The following is a 27,452-nucleotide window of genomic DNA, read 5'->3' on the forward strand; positions in this document are numbered from 1 at the left end:
GGATGGAACCCAGGGGCATTCTACCTTCAAGCGACACCCCCGACCCTATTAGTTATTCTTTATTTTGAAACAGGGTCTCACTGAGTTGCAAAGGATCTCATTAAGTAGCTGAGGCTGTCTGTGAACAGTGATCCTCCTGTCCCAGCCTCCCGAATGCTAGGATTACAAGTGGGCACCACCACGCCCAGCTTTTTATTCTTTAAGACAGGGTCTCACTAAGTTGCAGAGGGACTCACTAAGTAGCTGAGGCTGGCCACGAACCTGCAATCCTCCTTCTCAGCCTCCTGAGTACTGTGATTATAAGTGTGCCCACCACACCTGGCCTGTGAGCAACTTGACCCTTGAAATGTCCAGAGCTCGGGGGCCCGGCGGTCCACAGCTAACCACTGAGGAGACTCAAGTCCTGCCCCTGTTCTCTGCTGTCGACAGGACCTCCCGAGATGTCGGCCCCTGAGATGGGCTGGACCCCTCCCTGGACGCTCAGCATCCCCTGGGGCTGAACAGCATGCGATGTGTTCACAGGCTACAGAGAACCATGCAGACCTGGGCGGGACATTTCCTCCCTGGGCTTCCTTCAGAACTGGGCGCTTACCTTGAGCCGCAGGGGAATACTTCCTCCTCAGGAGAGACGGCACAGCTGTTGCCTAGGAGAAAGAACATCTCCGGGTGTCACTAAATTGGTCGGGATCACTGCAAGATCATTATTCTTCCGATTCTAAGAAACCAGGCCAGCTGTCTTCCATTCCCTGGCAATGGCTGAACCTTTAACAATAGTGGAATGCATGCTGTCTGCAGGCCAATTCCAAATACCCGAATCCAAGAGGTGCTCAGTGTGGCTGCCAGAGCACACACTCCAGCCCGAGGAGCTGAGTCCAGGTCTCAGAGGCCTTCCCCACCCCTGCATGAGACGGACTCGCACTCTGAACCTGGGTTTCCTCCTCTGTGCAGTAGACCCACGGGAGACTAAGCGTGCCTGAAACATGTCTCAGCTCCCCACGGCCATTGCCCCCACCCCTTAGACTGGCCCCCGCCCGCCTGCTCCACTACGTTGTAAGAAATTCATTCGCTGGCTTTTTCAGGAGCCAATGGCCTAATTCCCCTAGAAGCTCTTCCCAGCATCCGGCCCCCGGGGTTCTCCTGCGCCATTTCCCGGGCTGCCTTGCAGGCGGTCTCGGTCAAGCGTGGTACCTCTCGGGCCCTATCCACTCATCAGCACGACAGGCCCACAGTCATATCACTGGCGGCCGCCAGGTTCTGTGAACTGGTGCAGGGTGGGCAGAAGTCCTGGGCCTGCGTGCTGTCCAGAGCCCAGCGCTTGCTCATGAACGATGGGTGAGGAAGCACAGGTCCACAGGCTCGCCCTGAGCGGGGTTACTCGGGGCTGTGACCCCTGCTGTCCCCGGCGCTCCCATGGTCCGGAGCCACGGCGCTTGCTCGATGTCAGACCCTCGCTCACCCTTCAGTGTCCGGCTTCTCCGCCGCCCTGCCGGGACTCCCCCAACTGACTCCCGCACGCGTGGCTGGCCGGTCCCTCGCTCCCTGTCCAGCCTCTGCAGGCTGCGGAATAGCACGCACCTTCACCTCGTTCTCGGGCACCGTGTTTGGCTCCTTCGCGCCCTTGCCAAGCTTCCCAGGGGCTCGAGGAAGGAGTATCTGGAGGACAGGAAGACAGGTCGCGGCCTGGTGAGGGCGGGGTGGGTAGCTGGACATGGAAACGCTTGGGCAGGAAGCTGGGACGGCAGGCGGGCCCCCAGATACACCACTCAGGGTTCTGGGACTAGGGCTGCTGGGATTTTCTTTCTTTTTTTTTTTCTTTCTTTTTTTTTTCTTTCTTTCTTCCCTCTTCCCCCTCCCCTCCCCTTCCCTCTCCCTCTCTTCCTTCTCCTTCTTCTTCTGTACTGGGGATAAAATCCAGGGACATTCTACCTCCAAGTTACACACCCCCAGCCCTATTTTTTGTTCTTTATTTTGAAACAGGCTCTCAATAAGTTGCAAAGGGCCTCACTAAGTAGCTGAGGCTGGCCTCCAACCACGATCTTCCTGTCTCAGCCTCCCAAGTACTGGGATTACAAGCATTTGCCACCACACCTGGCTTAGGAGTTTTCTTCACTTAGTAAAATCAATTAAAATAACTGTTGGCACGCATGGGGCGTACCAGCTGGCTGTGAGGACGCTGGATGGCGGCTCAGGAGGAGGGTGGCGCCGGCCCTGGGGCTCCTCACTCACCGGCAGGTTTGACTTGCGCCGGGGCCTTGTGGAGGGCTTCACTGTGAGTCCCGCAGCCCTCAGGGCCGCAATCCTGGACTCGATGTCCGAAACCTGGAGAAGGCAGACAGATGTCACCTGGATGTCTAGCTCAGGGTCCCGCGTCAGAGAGCACCCCTGCGCAGTGGCACCCGGCCACACGCGGGCCTGGCGGCACCCTCTGCTCTCCTCTGGGGGTGTGAGGATGGGGTGCTCTTGTGGGACCACCCCGGGCAGCGGGTGTTTCTGGGGTCCCAGTGCCCATCAGGGATGGGGGTGGTGGCTGGTGGGGGTGGCCCCAGGTTGCCCCTGACCCGGGCACTCAGACCTGCCATGGCTGAAGTCACCCTTGCCCTGCCCCTCCCCCAGCCCGCCCCCAGAGGCCAGAGGAAGCTTCTGGTCACACCTCCTGCATCCGGAGCTCTCCAGCATCTCTCCTCCGATTTGTTTCTGTCTTTCAGCGTAGGGGATACTGGGTTCGGATGCTAAGCACAAGCTCTACCACTGGGTTACGACCCTGCCTGCACCCAAATGTCCTCTGGTGCCATGACCCCGCCTCCCCTGGAGTCTGCGTGACCCTGCACGCATGGCGTGGCACGCTTCAAGGAAGCAGCCCTGAGGAAGGATGGCTCCTGGTCAGACTCCTCCCTGTTCTTGGATGCTCTTTCTTAGCTATTGTTCTTTTGGTAATGATTCTATAACTTTTCACACAAATGGCTCCGGTGACGTAGAACGAGGTCCCAATCAGGGCTGTGGGAGAAACTGATTCCGTGGGAGATAAATTTTCTGGTAAATGTTTGAGCTCTCAGACGCCCCCTGCCTTGCTCCAGGATATAATAAAATTAACTCCCCTTTCCCATCCTGATTGGCAAATCGTTTTTCTTTTACCAATTACTATGGCAGGCAAACCCGCCAGTCATTTTTGCCTCTTGTTTTAGATTAATTATGAGAATATTGTACTTGGTTGGCAAGATCAGGGAGGTTTGAAGTAGCTTATCTTCAGCTGTTCTTTAACTTCAGAGACCACGCAGATTTCTTTATTAGACCTATATGAGATGTGATTAAATACAATATACATTGCTTTTAAAGTTCTTTTTCCTTTGACAAAATTAATGTTTTAAGACACTCAAAAGCTTATGATGTGGATTTCTGTAGTAATCTATTATACATTTATTAAGTTGTGATCAAATGTGATATGCACTGTCTTTTAAATTTTATTCCTTTTGCAGAACTAAGGTTTTAAGGTGCTAGTGATATTTACCTAATGTCTTATAATTCAATTATTAAGTTGGGGAAATGCAGAATGCAATGCTTTAAAGTGCTCTTAACTTCATAAGGTTTACAGTAACACTTAAGTCTTTTTAAGTGGGTTTTTTAATTGCTGGTACTAGGCAGAGGAGGACATGGACAAAGCCTAAGGAACGGAAGGTTCCGAAAGAGTTGAAGGAGATTCTATGAAAGGTCGAATTCTCCCAAACTCTGGGTGTGACTCCTGCCCTTCCTGGAATTTGCCCTCTAAGGCCACCCACCTGCAAGGCCAAGGGGCTGGCCTTAATCACAAGGTCTGGGGCTGATCTTAATCGCAAGACCAGTGATGTCACAGGTCTTCCTTTTGTCTTGTTTATGATTGGTACTTCACATGTCCTTCACTTAATAGCCCACTATTATTCTTTGGTGTTCACACTTTTCTACTAGGAATTTCACTGGAGAAGGTATAAGAATCTTGGTTTTGGAAAATAAACTTTGTCAGTTGTACGAGAGGCAATTGTCCGGGTCCGTCATTTCAGGTCTCTCCCTCCCAAGTCCCGGAGACGAATCTCCACATTAGCGCCGTAAACAGGGACTTGAAGGAACCCCGTACAAAAGAGGGAGGGGTCCGCTGCAGAAGTAGCAGCAAAAGCCGAATCCTTGCCCACTTTCCAAGACCCAGTCCCAACGGTCCCATTGCTCCGGCCGAGCTGGTCCGTCACACTCTGGGCCCCCAGGGCCCTCGGTCACCCTCCCTGCTCTGGGATCCCCCACTTCCGTACTCCTGTGGCAGTGTCATGGATCCCTGAACACACCCAGCTGGTCCTCACTCCCAGGCCTTTGCACGTGCTGCTCCCCTGCTGGACTACGGCCCCTGAAAGTGTCGCCATGCTGCCTTCCCTCACAGGTCACCTTTGCTTAATCCCACAGCCTTTTCATGATGGCATGGTCTTACTGCGCTGTTCTCTCTTTTCCTGCTAAAAGACTGAGCCCTGGGGAGGCGGGGCTCGCTCTGGGTGTTGGCAGCCATGTCCTCTGTGCCCTACACGTGCTGGCCGCATTCTAGGAGGGAACCCATGAGCCGAACACCTGAGGCTGCCTCCCTCCTGCAGTGTGCGTGGCTCAGGGGACGCGTCCGTCCTGCCAGCATGCTGCTGGAAGGGAGGGACGCGGGGGGCAGGGGCTGCAGCTGCCCTCTTCCTGCAGGGCTCCTGGGCAGCGCCCAGGTCACCTGCTGCCCTGGGCCCTGCCTGCTCCAGCACCTCCCCACAGGACACAGGACGGGGAGCTTGCTCTCCTGGCTGGAAGCCCTGCCTGCTCCGGGCCAACCGGGAGTGAGTGGGTGGCGCAGGGCTGGGGCTGGGGGTGACGTGGACACCTTTCAAGTGGCCGAGCTTGGCTCTGTCCTCTGGGTGAGCCCTCTGGGTGGAACATCGCTGTTGTCAGCCCTCCCAAGGCCAGCCCCTTCGCCATCGTGGGCTACCTCGCTCTCGGCCTGTTGAACCTCCGAGGCCGTCATGGCCACTCTGTCCTCCAGCTCTGACAGTTCCTCATCGGTGGTCCTGCTAGGCTGGACGGGGTCCCTAGGGCCCCGAGGGCTCTTGTCCCAAGCATCCATTTGGCCTGTGAGCACCTAGGGACAAAGGGAGAAGGTCTTAGGGGCCTACAGCTCTTGCCCCTGAGCTCCGGCACTCCTGGGCTCCTCTCAGGGGCCCTGGGGCCCCCTGCCCCTGTGGCCATCTGCCTGCACCAGAGATAGCCCGTGTATCAGTCACTAACCCGGGCCATCCCGGTCCGCTCCTACCTCTGCCTGGTCCTGCGGAGACTGCAGGGGGGGCCTGAGCTCTGAGGCCGCCCGGGTGGGGGAGTCCCCGTCCAGCCTGGCCTCTCCATCCCTGCCGTCCTCTTCCCCGGATGAGGGACTCTGGTCACTAATGTTGCTGGTCAGCGCCTCCAGCTTCCTCCGCAGGGTCTCCTCCTCCTTGTCGGCATCCGTGTGCACTCTGGCAGCTGGCCACTGCTGGGAAAGCGGGCAGTGCTGAGACGCAGGTGCCGGGGACGGCTAGGGTCCCTGCTCCAGGCCAGCTGCCCCGGCCCTGAGGGGTGGGAGGCTCCCAGGGCATGTCCAACAGCACCCATGGCCATCAAGACTCCCAGTTTTAGGCCTACTCTTCCCTTTAAAAATATGTATTTTTTAGCTGGGAGTGGTGGCGCACGCTTGTAATCCAGCATTTGGGAGGCTGAGACGGGAGGATCGCGGTTCATGGACAGTCTCAGCTACTTAGTGAGGCCCTTTGCAACTTAGTGGGACCCTGTTTCAAGATAAAGTATAAAAAATAGGGCAGGGGGTATAGCTCGAAGGTTAAATGCCCCTGGGTTCCATCTCTAGTACTGTAAAAAAGAAAGTTAATCCCAAATGGCTTCTGGCAGTGGGGCCTTGGAGAGGCAATTTAGGATTCGAGGAGGTCATGAGGGTAGGCTCCTGAGAAGGCAATTAGTGGATTTCTAAGACAGCCTTTAAGACACACACACACACACACACACACACACACACACACACACACACACCAGGCGTGGTGGCGCATGCTTGTAATCCCAGTACTTGGGAGGCTAAGACAAGAGGATCGCAGGTTTGCAGCCAGCCTCAGCTGCTTAGTGAGGCCTTCTGCAACTCAGTGAGACCTTTTTCAAAATAAAGAATAAAAGATAGGGCTGGGGAGGCCGCGTGAGCGAGGCGCCCGTGTCAGTCGCTGGGAGAACCACGTTGCTGCCAACGTCCTGCTCACGGGTACACCGGGAGGGGGGGGGAGAAACGAGGCAAAGAACTTGCACCAAGGTCGGGACGGAAACACGTTAATGGGGGTGAATTAGCTCAAGACCTTCGATCGCCGGATATCGTGGAATTTGGCAAGACGGCTTCTCCCAAGAGCGTGCCGAAAGACGCGCATATGATTTTTTATTTTTTGATTGTACAAATCCTGAAGGACACGGGGATCACAGAGTATGCGCCAGGAGTTGTAAACCAGATGTTGGAGTTTGCCTTCCGAGAGGTGACCACGATTCTAGAATGTGCTAACAGTCACTCAAGCCATGCCAGGAAAACTACTGTCGACGCAGATGACGTGCGATTGGGTCGCGCTGACCAGTCATTTACCTCTCCTCCACCGAGAGGTTTTTTTCCATGATATTGCAAGGCAAAAAAAATCAAACCCCCTTGCCATCGATCAAGCCATATTCAGGTCCTAGATTGCCTCCCAACAGCTCCAAACTATAGGCTCAAATCTTTGCAAAAAAGGCATCTCCACCCAGCAGGAAGAACCACAGTGTCATGGTTACGTGCTGGTTCAGTCGCTCGCAGACCAAGTACTCCACGCTAGGCGCACCGACCCCGAAACCAGGTCTGTTCCTACTAAAGCGGGGACTCCACTGTCTCTCACAGGGCAAGGGTTTGCAGCAAGATGCCCGCTTCACCGTCCGCTGCTGTCAGAGCATCAATTCCTGCTACCTCAGCAGCTCGGCATGTTCTCATTAACCCATCATAAGCTGGCTCCCAGACATTCTGATACCACTAATACGGTATCATCACAAAACCGCCAGTGCATGCTTGAGTGCGCTGAACAGGGAGCGGGATGATGACGACTGTGAGAATTTGTGATCGAGTCTTCACGTCGGAACATGTATATTTGAACCTGATTCGGTTCTACTGAAATTAAGCTGGCTGTTTTCAAGATGCGCTTCAGAAAGAGTAAATAGTTACTCTTTCCATTGAAAAGATGGGTTTTCTTTAATAGGGCCAGTAATGGTTTTTCATCGGCCTTTATGTGTAAAAAAAATAAAGTTGTGGTTCAGTAACAACAACAAAAGCCGGGCATGGTGGCGCACGCTTGTCATCCCCGCGCTTGGGAGGCGGAGACAGGAGGAGCGCGCAGGTTCAAAGCCAGCCGCGCTGGTTTAGGAGACCTTGTTTCCAAATAAAAATATGAAAAAAATAGGTGTCTGGGAGTGTAGCCCGGAGGTAGAAGGGCTTCCAGGAACCCCAGTACCACCAAAAAAATTGAAACAACAACAAAATAGTGCTGGGGGTGTAGCTCAGAGGTAGAATGCCCCTGGACCCCATCCCCAGTACCGCAACAAACAAACAAACAAACAAAAAACAAAACACCCCCGGGGGATTGAAGCCAGGGATGATCTACTTCAAAGCTATACCCATAGCCCTTTTTATTTTTTAATTTTGAAACAGGGTCTTACTAAGTTGCTGAGTGGCTTGCTAGGTTATTGAGGCTGGCCTCAAACCTGCGATTCTCCTTTCTCAGCCTCCCAAGGACTGGGATAACAGGTGTGTGCCACCGCACTGTGTTTATAAGAGTCTTAGGCTACACGTGTGGCCATCCCGTGACCATCCCGGGGGCCTTGCCCCCAGTGCGGTTCACCCTGGTGTCTTGTCCTGTGGTGTCTCTGCCATGTTACGGCACAGCAGGAAGGTCCCCTCCAGATGCCAGCGTTGTGCCCAAGTCTCCTGGACTGTAGGGGATACGATTTTTTATACAGTACTCAGTTTTACGCATATTGTTTTGGCAACAGAAAACGGATGAAGATGGCTCTCCTGCCCAGTCCAGCTTCGCCCCATCCCGGTTGCCTGCCCCAGTGCGGTTCACCCTGGGGTGCCAGGGGCTGCTCCCTGTGGTTCAGCACTCCACCCAGGGGCCACAGGCCTCGGGGCTCCAGACTCCTGGGTGCGTGTCACCTCTCAGCGAGATGCCCCGGCCACTCTACTTAAAGCAACACCCTTAGCCAGGTGTGGGGGTGCCCGCCTGTAATTCCAGTACATTGGGAGGCTCAGAGAGGAGGATCATGGTTTAAAGCCCTTCCCAGCAACCTAGCAAGACCCTGTTTCAAAATAAAAAGGTAAAAAGGGCTGGGGTGTCACCTGGAGGTAGAATGGCCCTGGGTTCAATTCTCCAGTACTGCTCCCCGCACAAAGGAGAGCCTGTGCCAGTCACCTGGCCTGGTCTTACTTTCCTCTGCCTCTTCCACATCTGCCCCGCGGTCCCTGCTGGGCTACTTATTTCTGCCTCTCTTGACCAGAGCGTAAACCCCAGGAGGGCCGCAGGGCTGCAGCTTCCGTCCACACTCTTCCTAGGCCCAGGCTCTCTCCTCCAGCAGCGAGGGCCTGCACAGCCTCCGCAGTGACCCCGCCCACTCTTCCTCAGCCCCAGGATGGTGTCGGCACCTCCTCTCCCTCCCTTCTGGAGCCAGTCACCTGCAGGAAGTCATCACAGCCCCATGTCTGCCGGGCAGCATCGATCCTCCTGGGCCGCTCTGCCGGCGAGCGGAGGACGTTGCTCACGATCATTTAATTTTCTGTTTCAACGAAGTCATTAGGATGGCTCTCAGACCTCACTGAATGACACCCGAGGCTGATTAGACCGAGTGGGCAGAGGGTGGCCTGGCCTGCCCCGACACCCGCTGGAAGGTCCTGCTTTTCTGCTAAGGCTCAGGAGGCAGAATCTGCCTGGAGACCACACAGGGGGAAAGAGACAGAGGCCTGCGCATTCTACTGGGCCTGCCCCTAACAGAACTCACTCCCGGCTACCCAGGCCTGAGAAACTGCGGGGTCCCCACGAGAAATGGCGGGACAAGGGAGAGCTGCTGGCCGTGTGGGGGTGAAAGCTTGTGAACCCCGGGGGAAGCAGGTATCGTCTGTGCTTTGTACGCCAAGTGTACAAGCATAGGTACATGCACACTCACAAGCAGGTCTTGTCTCTACTTTGCAAGCAAACACACACACAAGTTATACACACACTTAGAGCAGCTGGCACACCTCACAGAGGGCTGAAACGGGCGCAGGAGTCGTATTTACACGCACACATACAACGTACACATGGCCCCAAAACACTCAGAGCGTAGATGTGCTGTCCTGGGCCGGCAGGACAGACTGCAGCGGGTGACCAGCTCATCTCATCTGCCAGGGATTTCCAGGTATAAGCACAGCAAGTCCCACATCCTGGGGAGCCCTGAGACCCCAGAAAACCAGCATCTAGCATCTTGGAGATGCTCAGAGGTTGGCTGGCTAACTTGTAATAAAAAATGTCACTGGCTTTCAGGGGTCTGGTGCTAAGTGGCCTAGGGGGTGGTCTTGTGAGCAGGGCCCCTCAGAGAGAGGGGGGAGTAGAACCTGAAAGCAGGGTCCTCAGTGACCCTGCCCCGGGATTTATACAGGAAAAGAGCAAAGTGGCCTTTCCCAGTAGGGGCTGGAGAAGACGGTCCACAGGGACGGGTGGCCGAGGGTTGGCGGGCCTGGCCCCACAGGAGGCTCGGTAAGGGTAGAGGGGTGAGGGACGGCCGCCCAGCCGGGCCTGGGCTGTGAGGGGCCTCCCTGGGAGGCGGGGTGCCCTCCCCAAGCACACGGGGCCCCCCATGTCTGGGTCTTGGCAGGCGCTGGGCGTGAGTCCCTCCTGAGAACCTGGCCTCGGGTTCCTCATCCACCACCCGGGAGGGAAACGTCTCCATTGGAGGGGCGTTCTTCAGAGCCAGGGCCCAGGAGGCGTGTGCAGCTGCAGACTTGGGGTGTTGCAGTGCAAAGGGGGCACTGGGCATGTGGCTAACGGGAACGGAGCCTGACCCGTACCTGCCTGCGTGCCGCTGTCTCCTGTCCAGCTCTCAGACATGTATGTGTGTGCGCGCACGCACACACACACACACACACACACACACACACACACACACACGTACTGCACTAGACCAAGGTTCCATTGTGTTCACCCTGAGGTCGCCTTGGTGTGTTGTGGTGTGAATGTGTCCTCAGAGTCCCTGTGCTGGAAGGCCAGTGCGACGTCACTGAGGGGACCTGTGAGGGGATCTGGGGGACCTGTGAGGGGATCTGGGGGACCTATGAGGTGATCTGGGGGACCTTTGAGGTGATCTGGCAGGACACTTAAGTTGATCTAGGAGACCTTTGAGGTGATCTGGCAGGACACTTAAGTTGATCTAGGAGAACTTTGAGGTGATCTGGGGGACCTTTGAAGTGATCTGGGGGTGAGGGACCTTTGAGGTGATCTGGGGGACCTTTGAGGTGATCTGAGGACCTTTGAGGTGATCTGGGCGGGCGGGCCGAGCTCGCATGAGCTGGCTGCCATCGTCACGAGCCTGGCAGTTAGGAAGTGGGTGATGGGCTCATTCACTGTGGGGCGTGGCGTGGAGTCCCTTGCCAGGTGTGGCCCTGGCTGCTCTACTTCTCAGCCTCCCAGCCCTGAGCGGAATCAACCTGCATCCGTCAGAAATCCCCCAGCCTTCAGTGTTCTGTCGAGTGGCACCATGGGCGCCCGCTGGTGATCACCGGGAGAGCAGGCGGGCCCGCTGTGGCCTGGCCCACAAGTGCCCTCCAGTCTCCTCCCCGGCTCTGACCCGCCAGCCTGGGAGGGCCGTGTGCTTCCTGAGCTCTCGGGAACCCAGGCTGGGTGTGGGGCGGCGGCAGGTGACACCATATGGGTGGGTGTGTAGGAGAAACCACCGGCTCTGAGCTGCACGCCCAGGGCTGGGTCTGGAGTGAGGACCCCCAGGAGTCCCTTCCTCAGAGCCTCCAATGGGGCGCGGCCCTTCCTCCTGGCCTAGTCCCCGCAGCGTTACCTTGGCCGATGGGGGCGTGACTGCGTCCTCCAGGTGGGCCAGCAGGTGCTCCACGGCCGACACGCGCTTATTCAGCTCAACAATCTGTGGCAGAGGGAGAGGAAGAGTGGCCGGGACCCAGCCCATACCCACCACAGGGCCTGGCACACACCACTGTCAATGCCCCAAACGCCCAGGAAGAGGAGCGTTAAGGCTGCTTCACACCAGGCACAGAAGCTCAACAGTGACTTGCAAGGGTCCTGGGGCACCGAGCGAAGCCAAGCGAAAGGGGAGTTGGCAGTGGGGAGACGCAGGCGGGCGGCGGAGCCAGCGCCACAGGAAGCTGACCAGAGGCTGAGGAAGCCATGACCCCCATTAGTGCGGGCAGCTATCATCGCTGCCCAAACCCACCAGCACAGGAAGGTGCGGTTTAGGCAGGACATGGTAACCGAGCCACAGCCGTGAGCTCACGGTGCCCGGGGACACTTGTGGCCGGGGGGGCTCCAGGTGACACCGTAAAGTGACCAAACGTCCGACTTCCTCATCCCCGAGTCACCGGCCCTGAGTCACCCAAAGTCTATTAGCTCCAGACGGGGATGGGAAAATCAATCCATCCCTGGTCTGCTTCCTCGCGGGCAGGCGGCCGCGTCTCCTGTATTAACTTGTTTTCAGCGCCTGGTCTCAGAGGGGCAAATGACGCGGTGCCCATGTCTGCGCTGGGCGCAAGGCTCGGAGTGGGAGCGGTGCCAGCCGCAAGCGTCCACACCGGGGTGTCCGAAACGCCTCGGCCCACGCCGGCCTCGAGTGGCCGCTGGAAGCAGAGACCAGCTCTGCCGTGTTTTCTGCCTGTGGGCAGTGATCAATAAATACCCTCCCACGTGCGAATTGTCTCTGGGATGTGTGTGGGGACTTGGGAGAGGCAGGGACCCCCGTGCCAGCATTGCTACTCTGAAATGTCACATCAGAGCCCAGAGAAGACATCGCCCTGTGGAGAGGCCTGTGCGGGAAGGGATGAAGTCAGCGGGGCTGGGGGTCTTGGAGCTGCCCCCTGACAAGGGCCGGTGTGGCCGGGCTCTCAGCCAGGGGAACCTGGCGCAACCCTGGCCCCCATTGGTACCCAGAGCCAGCGGCCCTCTAAGACAGGCACAGGGAACAGGAGCTCCTGGGCTCCTCACAAACAGCCTGTCCTTCTTTTTGCCAAAGCAGCGGCGTAAGGCAGACACAAAGGGAAAACGAGCAGTTTAAGTCCCCCGTTGAAATACTGAAGAGCCAGGCACGGTGGTGCGAACCTGTGATCCTGGCGACTCGGGGGGCTGAGGCAGGAGGATCGCAAGTTCAAGGCCAGCCTCAGCAACCTAGCAAGACTATGTCTCAAAATAACAAATTATAACAGAAGAGTGAAGGGTGTAGCTCAGTGGTAGAGAGCTTGCCTCGCCTCCCGAGGCCTGGGTGCCATCCCCAGCGAGGGCGAGGGTGGTGTGGGACGGACTTCGCCCCCCTCCCTTTTCCTTCTCCTTCCTTCCTTCCTTCCTTCCTTCCTTCCTTCCTTCCTTCCTCTTTCATGTACTGGGGATGGGACCCAGGGGCATTCTACCTCTGACCTACATCCCCTGCACTATTTTTATTCTTTATTTTGAAACAGGGTCTCACTGAGTTGCAAAGGGCCTCACTATGTAGCTGAGGCTGTCCTCAAATCATGATACCTCCCGTCTCAGCCTCCCGAACGCTGGGATTACAAGCGTGCCATGCCTGGCTTATTCTTTTCAACTGTTTGTAGATCTTCCTGATGGTCTGAAGACAGCTCAGGACTTGGGAGCCACCTTTGTGAAATGTCACCACAGCCTCCCATTGCAAGAAGGGACAAGGCTGAGGTGGGCGCCCGGTGTCACTTTGCGGACTACCTCCTGTCTTAAAGGCAGGGGGCCGTGCTTCCTCTCTGCAGAAACCTGCACAGGCCATCTCCCAGCATCGTCATCGAGTCAGGGCAGCTGTGTGACAGGGCGCCGTCATGGCTTTGGAGGGCCGTGTTCCCTGGCCTGGGGGTGGGGGCCAGGCGGCGCCTGCCTGCTGGGCAGGGGCTCCTCCTGTGCTTCCGGTCCCTCAGCCACTGCCTGGGTGCACATCACATACTGGCTTTATGTTTATTCATTCGTAAAACTGTTATCTTTTTTTTTGGAGAGATGTTCTGCCTTGGGAACAGATCTAGTTTGCAGCGTGTGGAGGCGCGCGCTTGTAATCCCTGTGCTTGGGAGGCTGAGGCAGGAGGATTGCACAGGTTCGAAGCCAGCCTCAGCTACTTACTGAGGCTCTCAGCAACTTAGTGAGACCCTGTTTCCAAATCAAATATAAAAAATAGGTCTGAGAGCTGGGCGTGGTGGTGCACGCTTGTAATCCCAGCATTCGGGAGGCTGAGACTGGAGGATCGCGGTTCAAGGACAGCCTCAGCTACTTAGTGAGGCCCTCTGCAACTCAGTGAGACCCTGTTTCAAAATAAAGAACAAAAAATAGGGTGGGGGTGTAGCTCAGAGGTAGAATGCCCCAGGTTCCATCCCCAGTACTGCAAAGAAAGAAAGAAAGAAAGAAAGAAAGAAAGAAAGAAAGAAAGAAAGAGAGAAATTGCATTTTCTAACAGCTGCAGCATCACACCAAGCCTGGCCCGCCTGGGCTCTGAGTGTCAGGACGGTCCTGATCTTGTCTGTCGATGGGAGGCCAGCGGGAGCTGCTGGCACTCTCACCTGGACGCACCAAAACCCACACTCGCCCTCTACAGGCGCCACACGGCTCAGGCCAGGGCTGGAGTGAACCACCGTCAGCCATCGGCTGCGACTCTTCCACCGGGAGACCGAGGCAGTGCCTGTCCCGCTGCCTGGCACGGTGGCTCTGGACCCAGCGGGCGGGGAAGCGTGTGCGGGCCCGTGTCCTCGCCCTCTCCACGCGGCCCTGCGGAGGCCGCTGCACAGTGCAGGCGGTGGGCCCGTGGACACGAACAGGGACTTAGAGGGAGTCTTTCCTGATGTCTTCTAGAAAGACAGAGCCACGAATACGAGCACATCTGCAGGCCGCGGGCAACCGGAAGATGAGCAGATAGCCGCGAGATGGTGCCCTCCAGGGCGTGCCTAGAGAGGCCTGGCCTTAGAAAGGCGGCCTGAGCGTGGGCAGACGCGGGGGGCTTCTCCCCAGGGCCTTCTCTCCCTCAGAGGCCCCTGAGGACACTGCCTGGTCCTCACTGCCCCCCGGGATGCAGCGGGGTTGGCAGGCGCTTCACGCAGCTGAGTCCCTTCACACACAGAGTCACGGGCATCGGGGGAGGGTGGGGAGTAGTGGAAGTAAATAAAAATTACTGGAAATAAATAAGAACATTCTTGAGGTGCGAAGCAGGCAGAAGGACCCCCAGGAGGCTGTCAGAATTGCCTTCCTTTTGAGGGCTGAATAATATTCCACCGTAAAGACCTGACAGGTTTTGTTGAGCCACTCAGCTGCCATGGGCATGTGGGTTTTCTCCTCATCTGAGTATTGTGAGTAATACTGCTACACTCTGGGGTGACTGATGCCCTTTGGAATCCTTGCTTTTAATTTTTTCGGACATACACTCAGAATTAAAATTGCTGAACCAGATGGTCGCTATATCTTACATCTTTTGAGGAACCGCCAAACTAAAATGATTAACTTTATGCCACGTAGGTTCATTTCAATAAAAATATAGCTGGAGGATGAATCTCCACAGAAACAGGCGACTCTGTGGGCTGAAAGTGCTGCGAGCGCTTCTCTCTCTGCAGTGAGTCGGGGTGAAGGCGTGGGCTCCCCAGAGAAGCCCCAGACACTGAGTTCTTCCAAGCCTGGTTACCTGAGTCTCGGACGTGGCCCGGCCCCTCCGCCTGCAGTGCTGGGAGGCCACCCTGGGGGCCCGGGTGCGGTCGTCGTCCGAGGTGTCCACGTCCGCCAAGTACTGCGAGGGGGGCTGCTGGGTCCTGACCATGCTCGTCCCTCGAGAGTAAGAGAAGGTTTGAGATGTCAGAGTGAGAAGCCGAGCATACGCGTGTCCAGGCTTTGTCAACCAAGAACTCAGAGGTCAAAGAAGGAATGCGTGGTGTGGTGGCGCAAGCCTGCAGTCCCAGCGCTCGGGAGGCTGAGACAGGAGGATCGCAGGTTTGTGCTACTTAGGGGGACGCTCAGTGAACTAGTGAGATCCTGTTTCAAAACAAAACAGAACAAAACAAAACAAAAAAAGGAAGCTGGGTGAGGTGCACACCTGTAACTCCAGCATTCCGGAGCCGGAGACAGGAGGATTGTGGTTCGTGGCTAGCCTCAGCTACTTAGTGAGGTTCTTTGCAACTCAGTGAGACCCTGTTTCAAAATGAATCAAAAATAGGGGTGGGGGTGTAGCTTGTAGGTAGAATGCCCCTGGGTTCCATCCCCAGCACCGCAAAACAGAACAACAACAAAAAAAGGGTTGGGGGTGTAGCTCAGAGGTAAAATACCCCGGGTTTGATCCCTACTAACACACACACACACACACCACACACACACGTGTTGTCTTAGGGTCAACAGATGCGGCCATCTCATTGCGTCCCTGCGGTGACAGGCCGGCCGGCCCTCGTGACTGCCCTTTCTCTGAGGGGGACACCGAGGTGCAGGGGGTGTCCCTCGCATCTCGGCCCGAGGACTGTCCGCTGTGCTGTGGCACTGCACGGGGGCACTCCCCATGTTAGAGAGGTGGGGGTGAATCAGGGGTGGCGATCGGAGCCGCCCAGGCCGCCGCCTTCCTCAGCATGTAGCCCGAGCCCTGGCTCCCCGCTCCTGCCTCCTCCACGCTGGGCCTGGGGGCTCGAGACCACAGCCCTTGGCCTGTGACTGACCAGTGGCCCTGTTTGGTCACTGTTTCAGGGTGGGGTTGCCACCTTGATATTACAGGGTGACGCCGGCGGCAGCCAGCGTCCCAGTGGCTTTCATTTACTCTGACTTTAATATCGCACCTGAACTCCTGAACCCAGCACGGGCTCCCTCGGGGAGCAGGAGAGGACGGCGTTCCGGAATTTCATTAGAAGCCAAAGTGTCTGGCGAAATTAAACGGAACACATTTAGGTTCTTATTGCGGGCTCCTGATTAGCAGCTGCGGGCACCTAGACAGGCCATCTGCGGTCCCCCAGGACCTGCCACTCGGGTGGGGGAGCTAGCCAGACCCGGGCAGACAGGACGCTCGGCGCGTGAGACCCCACCTCTGCGCCAGGACAAAGATGGCCAGACTCACTGGGTGGGAAAGAAGTAGACACCTCCCTAGTGCACGGGCTTTACTGAAAACATGTTCTGGCTGAACGAAGCTCGTCATGGGCAAGAGTGCAGGCCATTTTACAACCAGAAAACAGCCTGTTCCAGAGACTTTTTTCTGGAACACAACTCCTCCTCCTCCTCCTCCTCCTCCTCCTCTTCCTCCTCCTCCTCCTCTTCTTTGGTGGTACTGGGGACTGAACCCAGGGGAATTCTACCTCTGTGCCACACCGCCAGCGTTTTTTGTTTGTTTGTTTTGAAACAGGATTTCGCTAGGTTGCTGGGAGTCTTGGCTAAATCGCTGAGGCTGGCCTTGAACCTGCAATCCTCCTGTCTCAGCCTCCCAAGTCCTGGGATAGCAGGCATCCCTGGGTGCCATCACATCTCTGAATAAACCTCCTGTGTCCCCATCAGTGCTTATGCTGAGAGCCAAGGAGTGGAGCTCTGCTTAAGAACATTAAAACCTTTCACTTGGGAACAAACAGGTGCCGTCGTTTGGGGGGAAATCCATGCGGCCCTTCCCTACACCAGCAGCAGCCAGCAGGGCGCTGGCCCCTCTGGGGATTCTGGGAGTCCCAGGGGAGGAGGAGCACCCACCCAGGAGAGCGGGGCCCACGGTGTTGGCCAGGACAGTGCACTTGGAAGGAAGGGATCGTGGAATCTGCTCCCTTAGCTCCGATTGCGCCAATCAGGCGGAAGACTGGGTGCCACTGCCTCGTCTTCCTCGGCGTCTGTGCGCGTGACCCTGCGCGCATGACGTGGCACATGCTTAAAGAAAGCAGCCCCGAGGGGACGTGGTCCCTGGTCAGAGTGCTCCTTGCTCTTGGATGGTCTTTCACAGCTACTATTTTTTTGGTAATGATTCTATTAACCTTCCACACAACTTGCTCCGGTGATGTGAAATCAGGACTGTGGGAGAAACTGAGTCCGTGGAAGAGAAATTTTCTGGTAATATTTATCTGGGCCCTTAGACTCCCCCTGCCTTGCTCCAAGCTATAATAAAACCCAGTCAGAGCTTAGGTGCTGTGCAAGCATTCAGGCTGCAGCAATTACAATGCAGAGTTCCTCTCTATCGTTGCCCTTCATTCTAATCATTAACCTATAGTAAAGGCCTTAAGAGTCAACTGAGGCCATTAGCCCAAAAACTACAAGAAAGGCAACCGGTGCCTCTGTTTACCTCCTCTCCTCGTGATCCGGCCTGGATATAGGAAAGGTAAACTTTGTGTGCAGCTTCAAAGCACCCTAGTGGATGAGCAGCCAATACTGCCCAATACAATAGAGCCGAGGGCCAGGTAGATTCTTGACCCTCGCACTTAGTACGTGCACTGCCCGGAGACAAAGAGGCACCACCTGGTTAAGAAATGGTTATGTTAGAACAAAAGACAGAAATAATAAGTGTGCAGGTATGGAGTTTTGATGGAGATAAAGAAAGGAAATCTTGTGAGAATAAGAAAGCATTTTGTATAAAGTAAAGTTTATCCTAAGATTGTCCCAAATGGGAAAGAAAGGACCAGGATAAAAAATCAGAAGATTAAAAGCAGGTTGCAGAGCCTTCCAGCACCAGGCTCCAGAGAGGAAGGGAACTCAGAACGGAGTTCAGAGCCACAGAGGAGATACGCCGGCCTCACGCCCGAGGACCCGGCAGCAGCGCCTTACTGCTGGTGGCAGCGGCGACTTCACCGAACGGCACCAGACCAACGCACTCAACAGCCCACCAGGCTCCAGAGAGGAGTGGCGGACAGCAAGCTGAGGTGAGCCGCTGCGGATCAGCTGGGCGAGATTTGGCCGATTTTTCGGCACAGGGAGCATCTAAAACTACCAGGGGCTGGGCTAAGCGCACCCTGCAGGGACTCAGAGCAGAGCTCAAAAACAGAGAAGAAATATGCCAGCCTCACGGCCGAGGGCAGGGCAGCAGTGCCATATTGCCACTGGGGTGGCAGCAGTGAATTCACCAAGTCCACTACAGCTCCATCGGTGCACTCAACAACAGTGAGTCAAATTGCGACCCCTAGAGAAGAAATCCCAGTACTGCACTCCCAGGGACTTGACCCAGTGGGGGAGTGGCGGTGGCAAAGATAGCACACTATAGTCACAACTGCATGCAGAATGCCCAGCCTGGCACCCCCACATGGTCTAAAGCAGCCTCGATTGACTCCCTGGGTCTGAGACTCTGCGATACAACCCAGTAAAGGAGTAGTGGTGACCGAGATACCACAGACTCGAGATCCAGAGCACCTTAAGTGAAGTCGTAGTGACCCAGGGGAAGAACCCAGAGAAGGCACAAACTTCCGAAATCATGGAAAAGAGGAATAACAATGGAGCAATGAATGCCCACAACCCCACAACATCAGAACCCGATAAAACAGAAATTCAGAGATTTCTAGAAGATCAAATCAGGAAAATAACTGCAGAAATAATAGAGGTGTTTTGAAAAGAATTCAGAGAAGGCCAAAAAGAGATAAAGGATGCAATTAATGAAGTAAAGGCTTCAATTCAAAGTACAAACAACCGATTACACCACATGGAGAATAGAATCTCGCTCCTAGAAGATGATCACTCCAAAAATGAATGCATAGTTTATAATCTAGAAAAAAAAATCCGACAGCAGGAATCTGATATTGAAGAAATATGGGCCCATTTTAAGAGAGCTAACCTAAGAATAATTGGAATAGAGGAAGGAAAAGAAGGTGAAACCAAAGGGATCAACAATCTCTTCAAGGAAGTAATAGCAGAAAATTTTCCAAACATAGAGCAAGAGGTTGATACACAGATCCAGGAAACTTATAGAACTCCCTTTAGACAGGATCGGAGAAGAGGATCCCCGCGCCACATAATTGTCAAAATGACCAATGTGGAAGCCAAGCAGAGAATCTTAAAGGCAACAAAAACAAAGGGCCAAGTGACATTCAGAGGCAAACCAATTAGAATCACTCCAGACTTCCCAAACCAAGTCATGAGAGCCAGAAGGGCTTGGAGTAACATATTCCAAACTCTGAAAGAAAACAACTTCCAGCCAAAAATTTCCTACCCAGCAAAACTTTCTATCAAATTAGATGGAGAAATAAGAAGCTTCCATGACAAACAGAAACTGAAGGAATTTATGTCTTCAAAACCAGTGCTAGAGAAAATACTCAAAGAGATTAAGTACAAAGAAGAAATAGGTAACACACACCAGAACCAGAGAAACAAGAGTTTCCATCCAACAGACAACTAAGATTGGTTATCTGTGGAGATTCATTATTTATGTTAGTCTTTTACCTATCTCTAAATTGTATTGTTTGCTTTTATTGTTGCTAAGTTTTAGGATTTCTAGTTGGAATATTAATATACCTTCAGATAAAGCATTTGGGAATATTTTATCCCATTCTACCAGTAACTTTTAACTCTGTTTACATTGTTTTTGGATATACAATATTTTTTTATTTTTTAGGGAGTTTGTTTACCCTTTTTTTGCCTGTGCCATTGAAATCATATCCAAAAATCACTGCCAATTTCAATGTTGTGAGGTTTTATGACCCAGATTTTCTTCTAAAAGTTTATAGTCTTAAGATTTATATTTAGGTCTTTTATCTATTTTGAGTTAATGTTTGTTTATGGTGTTAGGTAAGGGTCCAATTTTATTCTTTTTCATGTAATTATTATTTTTCAACAATATTTAGTTAAAAGATTATTATTTCCTCCACCAAATGTCTGTAGAAATCTTGTAAAAAATAATTTGACAATATATGGAAGAATTCATCTCTAAGCTTTTATATCACTCCAATGGTTTATATATCTGCCTTTATAGCAGTACTACACTGTTTCAATTATTGTAGCTTTATATGGTTTGAAATCAGAAAATATACATCTTCTAGCTTTGTTCTTTTTCGAGATCGTTTTGTGTATCTATAGTCCATATTCCATATTAGGATAGACTTTCTCTGAAAAATAAATAAATAAATGTGTGATAGTTTCACCTTAAAAAAAAAGAAAAAATATTCTCTGGTAAGAAAGAAAGCAAAAAGAAATATTGAAATGTTATCTTTAAGTCATCAAAAGCTTGGTATCAGACAAATGAAACTGTTATGTGAGATTATCATTGTTAATTTTAGATAAATTGCTATAATACTAGATGTCAAACACTAAGCCATGCATGGGAAGGAGGGATGGGGAGGCAATGGGGTGGGGATCGGGTAGGGGCTCACTGGTGATGTGTGCATGTATGTCTACAAAAGTTTTTTTTATACCATTATGATGTATGAATACAGTGCACCAATAAAAAAAAAAAGCAGGTTGCAGAAAGGTTTGTGGTATGTCATGAAAATGGATTACTAAAAGAGGAATCGGTTTCTAATAAGCCTACCACTTGAGGAAAGTGCTCAGCAGCTAGAGGAGTACATCTGACAATTAATCTAAAGACTCCAAAGTCTGCAATGATATTTATCAAAGAACAGTAACAGGAATCAGCTTGCCTGTGCTTTTTGGCTATGTCTGCTAAAAAATATTCTAAGTGTTGTTTCATAGGATTGAAGCTTTCAGACTTCAGATGGTGTTATAGACAGGACCTGACAAGACATCTACTGCTGCCCTTTGGATCGTCATAGACGTACATGGCTCTGACCCATCTGATTTCCCCACGCCAACTACATGGACTAAGGCCTAGGAATGGAAGATTCCGAAAGGGTTAAAGAAGATTCTAAAAACCAAATTCCCCCAAAAGCCCTGGGCGTGCCTGTCCCTTCTGGAATTTGCCCTCTAAAGCCACCACCATCTGCAAGGCCAAGGGGCTGACTTAAGTCACAAGACCGGGGCTAATCTTAATTACAAGACTAGCGTCCTTTTGTCTTGTTCACATGTCCTTCACTATTGTTCTTTGGTGTTTACACTTTTCTACTAGGAATCTCACTGGGAAATAGGGATGTATAAAAAATATTGTTTCTGAATAATAAACTTGTCAGTTGCACGAGAGGAGGCAATTGTCCGTGTCAGTCATTTCAGATTTCTCTCTCCCAAGTCCTGGGGATTAACCCCCACGTTTAGCATCGAACAAGGACTTGAAGGAATTTTACTTGGTAAGAGAGGGAAATCGCTGCAGAAAAAAGCCTCTGCAGAACACAGCCAAAGCCTTTGCCCATCTTTCGAGAAATCAGTCTTAATGGGTCCTAGTGCTCTGGCAGAGTCCTCAGTGCTCCACCGAGCTGGTCCGTTGCAGCCGGGGTCCTTGGCCACCTCCCCCCATGGCCCTGCCCAGGGCAAGCACACCCACCTGGCACAGCAGCCAGCCCCAGGGCCACATCGGGGGCGTCTCCAGGACGGCTCAGCTCAGCGCGGGTGGCCTGTCCGGCAGGTGAGAGGCGGCCTGGCTGCTCTCCTGGGCGGGGATGGCAGCTGGAGGCCGCAGCGTCGGTTTCCTCCAGGACATCAGCCTCCATGGAGGTCGTATCCTCTGAGCAGGGCTCTCCTGCGAGGGACTGAGCCCAGGGACCCTCAGCCCGGGAGCTGTGTCCTTCTGGGGCTCGCTGACGGGCAGAACTGGGCCCCATCACCCCGGCCCTCTACACTCGCTTCCTCTGTTTTCAGAAACCGTGCCCAGAGCATTCAGGGTCTGTTCTGTATCACGTCTGAGGTGCTGGGGTTCCTGACGGTGCCCGGGCCAGGCACTGCACAGAGGACTGGGCATCTATTTTTTTGGTACCGAGGATTGAACCCAGGGGCAATCTACCTCCGAGTTTCAACCTCAGCCCTATTTTTTATTCTTTATTTTTTGAAAAAGGGTCTCACCAAGTTACAGAGGGCCTCACTAAGTAGCTGAGGTTGGTCACAGACCTGCAATCCTCCCGTCTTAGCCTCCCAAGTACTGGGATGACAAGCGTGTGCCCCAGGCCTGGGTTCTGGAGCACTTTAGCCACAGGCTCAGGGGACGCAGGCTCACACACAGACTGCCTGATGGCAGTATGTCACTCATTTGTGTGCAGAAGCATCGTTACCACATGGTCTCTAATGAACGCTGATGGTCTACAGGGCGACGGGGGTGGGGCAGGGTTTCCTGAGTCTCTTGGTGCGGTCCCCATCTATCTCCAGAGGGGTCCTTGCATCGTGCCACCGGTCCCAAGGAAACCAGCACCAGGCTTCCGGGAGCAGTGCACTCCCTTGAGGCTGGGCTGTGGTGGGCGGGCCGCCCGGAAGCAGTCAGCAGTGCCAACTCTAGGCCTGAGCGGCAGTGGCCCCAGGTGGGTGCTGGCTTCTCTCTTTTCTTGGTCCCATCCTCCCGCAGCCCGGCTGGCCCTGCCTGCGCTGGGGGGGAATAGTGGGGCTGGCTTTGGGGACTCACCATGAAGGCGGTCACTGCTTCTAGGCCTCTGGTGCTCATAGCTACTGCCCCAGGGCGTCAGGCCTGCCAGGTGTAGCCTCAAGTCCCCCAAACACCCCCGTAAGGCAGACATGATCACCCCTCTCCCAGAACAGGGAGGGAGGGCTCAAGGTGGTCCCCAGGACTGAGGTTACACAGCTGCTGTGTAACGTGAGTGACCACAGTCCGGGTTCACCGGTGGCCCCTTCAGAGGCCAGGTGTCCAGGGGTTAAGGAACGGCTGTTTTTCATCTGTGGGGTGGGCCTCAGTTAGGAAGGAAAGCGCACCGTGCCCTACAATAAGACGGAGACCCGGGCACCAGGCCAGGCTCCCTGGCTGCCGCGGGTGCCCATCTCTGCCCCATCCTCCTGGGTCATGGGGCTCTGCCTCATTTTGGGGCCAAGCGCTGGCCCCACTCCCCGGGCCCTCACTCACTGCCTAGCTTCGGGTGCCTGCCCTCCAGGTGGCCTGCTTGGTCCCAGGAGGGTGCGAGGCTTCTGGCTGCCCACCCACTTCCTGTTCCCCTGGCCTGAGAGCCTGGCATGACTGTGCGGCCACTCCACACTACTTCCCAGCACACACCCATCCCCAGAGCCTGAGCACCCCTTCCCCCGGCTCCTGGGAGACACGGGGGCCCCACACGAGGGCCCACTGACCTGCAGGGTGTGCATGGCCACAGGGACCGAGGACAGGCTCAGGTGCTGCGTGTCGTGGTCTGAGTCCTCCTCGAAGTCCAAGTCGTGGAAGGAGAGGAGGCGCTTTTTCTTTGTAGGGGGGAGATGAGCAAGAATCAGGTCAGGGCCAGCTTGAATGGGAAGGCCAGATACCGCCTGCCCCTGCCCAGGTGCGGCTCACCCTCTGGGTCAATGGGGCATGTTGGCTGGGGGGACAGAGGTGGCTGAGCTCCCCAGAACTCCACATTCCTGGGCCAGCACATGTCTACTCCTAAATCCCTCCCTCATGTAATTATTTTGATTCTCTTTCAACTTATCTCCCAGGAAGAAACATTCCAGGCATTGGGTGGGATTCCAGGTTCAGCAAATAGTGTGAATCAATCACACAAAAATGGACCCTGTCCCCACGGAGCAGCCCTCTAAACCTGATTCTTAAGGATGCATCAAACTCCAGCTTGCCTGCGCAGCCCCTCCCTCGATGGCTCCTCTACACAAGGTCTGCTCTGCTGGCCTCTACCACCAGAAATAAGTCAATAATGAATGGAGTCAGGCATGGTGCTGCACTCCTGTGACCCCAGTACTTGGGAGGCTGAGGCAGGAGGATCACAGGTTGGAGGACAGCCTCAGCAACTTAGAACCTCAGAAACTTAGCAAGGCCCTGTTTCAAAACAAAATAAAATAAAAAGGGCTTGAGGGGGTGGTAGTTTGTAGGTAGAATGACCCTGGGTTCAATCCCCAGTAACAAACCCCCCCCCCCAAAAAAAAAGAAAGAAATAAAAGAAAATGGAACAAATACCAATACAGACAAGGCTTATGGCTGGTAAGAAACAGAAGCAGCAAACATTTCCAGAGAGAGCCTTCAGATCTCCTCTGAAGAAGCGAAGGCGGCCTGTGCTCAGGGCCCTGCCCTACCGCGCCCTCTGCCGGCCACTCCTGTGTAAGGGGCTCCAGCCAGCCAGACAAGGTCTTCCAGCGTCCCAGCACAGCGCAGCAGCCGCAGCTGGTCAGGGGCTCCTCCCCTGTGCCCAGTGAGCTGCACTGTGGGGGCTCGTGGGGCTGTGGAGCACCAGGACGTTCAGGAAATTGAAGCCCAGGGCCGGGAAGGGCGGGGTGGCTGTGAAAGGGGCGGGAACCTGCCGGACACACTTTGCTGCTGCCAGGCTGGGCCAGGGCCTCCGGGGCCAGCTCTCCATCCTCGTCTGTTTGTTCACTGTCTCCACTGCCCTCTGCAGGGCTTCGCTCAGACCCTCCTGCAACAGACACGTGTGTGACCCGCCCAGGGAAGCCAGCTGGCTGTCCACCCGCCACCCACCTGCCACCCATCCATCCTTCCTCACTCCTCTTTCCTTGCCTCCACCCACCCACCCATCCACCCATCCACCCACCCAGCCATCCATCCATACATCCACCCACCAGTCCATCCATCCATCCATCATCCATCCATCCACCTGCCCGCCCATCCAACCATCCATCCACCCATCCACCCATCCATCCATCCATCCACCCATCCACCCACCCACCCACCCACCTATCATCCATCCACTCACCTACTCATCCACCTGCCCATCCAACCATCCATCCATCCACCCACCCAGCCATCCATCCATACACATCCACCCACCAGTCCATCCACTCATCCATCCATCTATCATCCATACATCCACCTGCCCGCCCATCCAACCATCCATCCATCCATCCACCCATCCACCCATCCATCCACCCATCCACCCATCCATCTACCCACCCACCCACCCACCCACCCATCACCCATCCACTCACCTACCCATCCACCTGCCCATCCATCCATCCATCCATCCACCCACCAATCCATCCATTCATCCATCTATCCATCATCCATCCATCCATCCACCTGCCCGCCCATCCAACCATCCATCCACCCATCCATCTACCCACCCACCCACCCATCATCCATCCACTCACCTACCCATCCATCCATCCATCCATCCATCCATCCATCCATCCATCCACCTACCTATCCATCCATGTGCCCATCCACCCATCCTTCTACCCACATATCCATCCATCCACTCACCCACCCGTCCATTCCACTCACCCACCCATCCATCCATCCACTCACCCACCCATCCATCTACCCACCTACCCACCCATCCATCTACCCACCTACCCACCCATCCATCTACCCACCTACCCATCCATCCATCCATGTACCCATCCACCCATCCTTCTACCCATCCATCCATCCATCCATCCATCCATCCATCCACCCACCCATCTACCCACCCACACATCCATCCATCCACTGCCCATCCATCCACTCATTAACCCATCCATCCACCCACACACCCATCCATCTACCCACCTACCCATCCATCCATCCATGTACCCATCCACCCATCCTTCTACCCACCTACCCATCCATCCATCTACCCATCCACCCACCCACCCACTGAGGATTATCCAAGCAGGGCTGTCTGCCGGCCTTTCAAAGACCTCCAGATATCCCAGCTGGCCTGAGCTACAGCATAAAACTAGCACTCTGAATCTTTCCTCTGTGGTTGTGGCCACCCTTCCAGGCACCTTTGTTTACCACTGGGCTTGAGATGGCTGGACAAGGCTTAAAGCTACATCAGCTTCTGAACAAACCACTCCAGCTGCAGCCTCACATGGCTTGCTTACGGCGCAGGCAGGAGGGAGGACCTAGCACCCCCAGGGCCCCTTCTTCACCCCAGCACCGACCTGGCCTCCCCAGCACGCACCCAGCCCCCCACCCCCGGCCTGGCCTGTGCTTTCCCTTCGGCTCCTGCAAGGAGTGGCCCGGGTAATGAACACCAGGGCCGTGGAGCTGAGAGACCTGGCCGGTCACCCACCTTCCAGTTTCTGGGGTCACAGGGCACGCTGGCCTCCTGAGTTTGGTTTCTGGGAGCCTCAGCCAGGTCCTGCTGCCCCTGGAAACCCTTATCTATCCCCACCCTGGGTCTCTGTGAATCGGAGGTCTTGGGTGTGAGCAAGCAGGGCATTAGAGGGTGCCCTGTCAGCTACAAGTGGACATGGGACCGCTTGTGGGGTCCGTCCTGTCTGCAGCAATGCGGACCCCACACTTTCTGCCTGTGATGCAGGACTGGGCCCTGCAAACTGCATCTCGGCCATGCCCGCTGCGCCCCGCAGGCCCTGCACACAGCGGGGGCAGGGGGGAGTGGCAGAGGTGTGGGCACGGCTTGGCCTTGGGAGGCAGCCAGGGGAGGGCTCAGGGAGCCATGAGGATGAGAGCCATCCTCACCTGTGTGCTGCTGACGGTCTCCTATGCTTCCCAGGCTGGCCTTGAACTTGTGATCCTCCTGTCTCGGCCTCTTAAGTAGCTAGGATTATCGGTGTGCACCGCGATGCTGGCTCCCCCTGCCATATTGCACCAGGTCTTACCATGTTGTTTTTGCTGGGGTGCAGCAGGGGAGAAGGCAGCCCACATGGGGGTACACTACCAGGAGGGACAGGGGAGTAAAGACCTGCTGGAAACCACTCCAAGGATGAGCTCCATTTTCTGTTGGGACATGGCTCCCCCTGCTGGCCGCCAGTGGCAATGTTGAAATCAGCAGGTTCCTGCAGGTGGGCTGTGCTCACTGCAGGGCTAGACCTTCTGTACCCTAGCTGAGCTCCGTAATCCCTGCCGCCTTTTACATTTGTTTATATTTGTGGTACTGGGGATCAAACCCAAGGGCATTTTTCCTCTGAGCTACACTCCTAGCCCTTTTTATTTTTGTCTTGAAATAAGGTCTCACTGGGTTGCTGAGAATCTTGCTACACTGTGGAGGCTGTCCTTGAACCTGTGATCCTCCTGTCTCAACCTCCCAAGTACTGGGATTATAGGCATGTGCCACCATGCCCACCTCCTGTCATCTTTTATTATTATTATTATTATTATTATTATTATTTTTGTTTTTTGGTGCTGGGAATGAAATCCAGGGGCCTTCTACCTCCAAGCTACACTCCCAGACCTATCTTATATTTTATTTGGAAACAGGGTCTCACTAAGTTGCTGCGAGCCTCACTAAGTAGCTGAGGCTGGCTTCGAACCTGTGCGATCCTCCTGCCTCAGCCTCCCACACCTGGCA

General features: G+C 54.6%; 1 protein-coding gene and 1 pseudogene across 2 annotated transcripts in view; one reads left to right on the forward strand and one right to left on the reverse strand.

The window, feature by feature from the left end:
- Positions 1-27,452, reverse strand: part of MLPH (melanophilin) — a gene marked incomplete at both ends in the record, with an annotated part of 46,326 nt that overhangs the window by 1,793 nt on the left and 17,081 nt on the right. Inside the window, 11 exons of the mRNA XM_080688760.1 lie at positions 593-644; positions 1,228-1,314; positions 1,576-1,653; positions 2,227-2,319; positions 4,976-5,125; positions 5,297-5,509; positions 11,119-11,202; positions 14,942-15,081; positions 21,608-21,860; positions 23,347-23,454; positions 24,511-24,614. Coding sequence (XP_080544886.1) covers positions 593-644; positions 1,228-1,314; positions 1,576-1,653; positions 2,227-2,319; positions 4,976-5,125; positions 5,297-5,509; positions 11,119-11,202; positions 14,942-15,081; positions 21,608-21,860; positions 23,347-23,454; positions 24,511-24,614 — 1,362 coding nt within the window. The remainder of the gene's footprint in view (positions 1-592; positions 645-1,227; positions 1,315-1,575; positions 1,654-2,226; positions 2,320-4,975; positions 5,126-5,296; positions 5,510-11,118; positions 11,203-14,941; positions 15,082-21,607; positions 21,861-23,346; positions 23,455-24,510; positions 24,615-27,452) is intronic.
- Positions 6,441-7,034, forward strand: LOC308279837 (transcription initiation factor TFIID subunit 9-like; annotated as a pseudogene). The gene has a single exon. The product of its transcript is annotated as a transcription initiation factor TFIID subunit 9-like (transcript).

Source organism: Muscardinus avellanarius, assembly GCF_963383645.1.
Source record: "Muscardinus avellanarius genome assembly, chromosome: 2".
In the NCBI taxonomy this organism is placed as follows: domain Eukaryota; kingdom Metazoa; phylum Chordata; class Mammalia; order Rodentia; family Gliridae; genus Muscardinus; species Muscardinus avellanarius.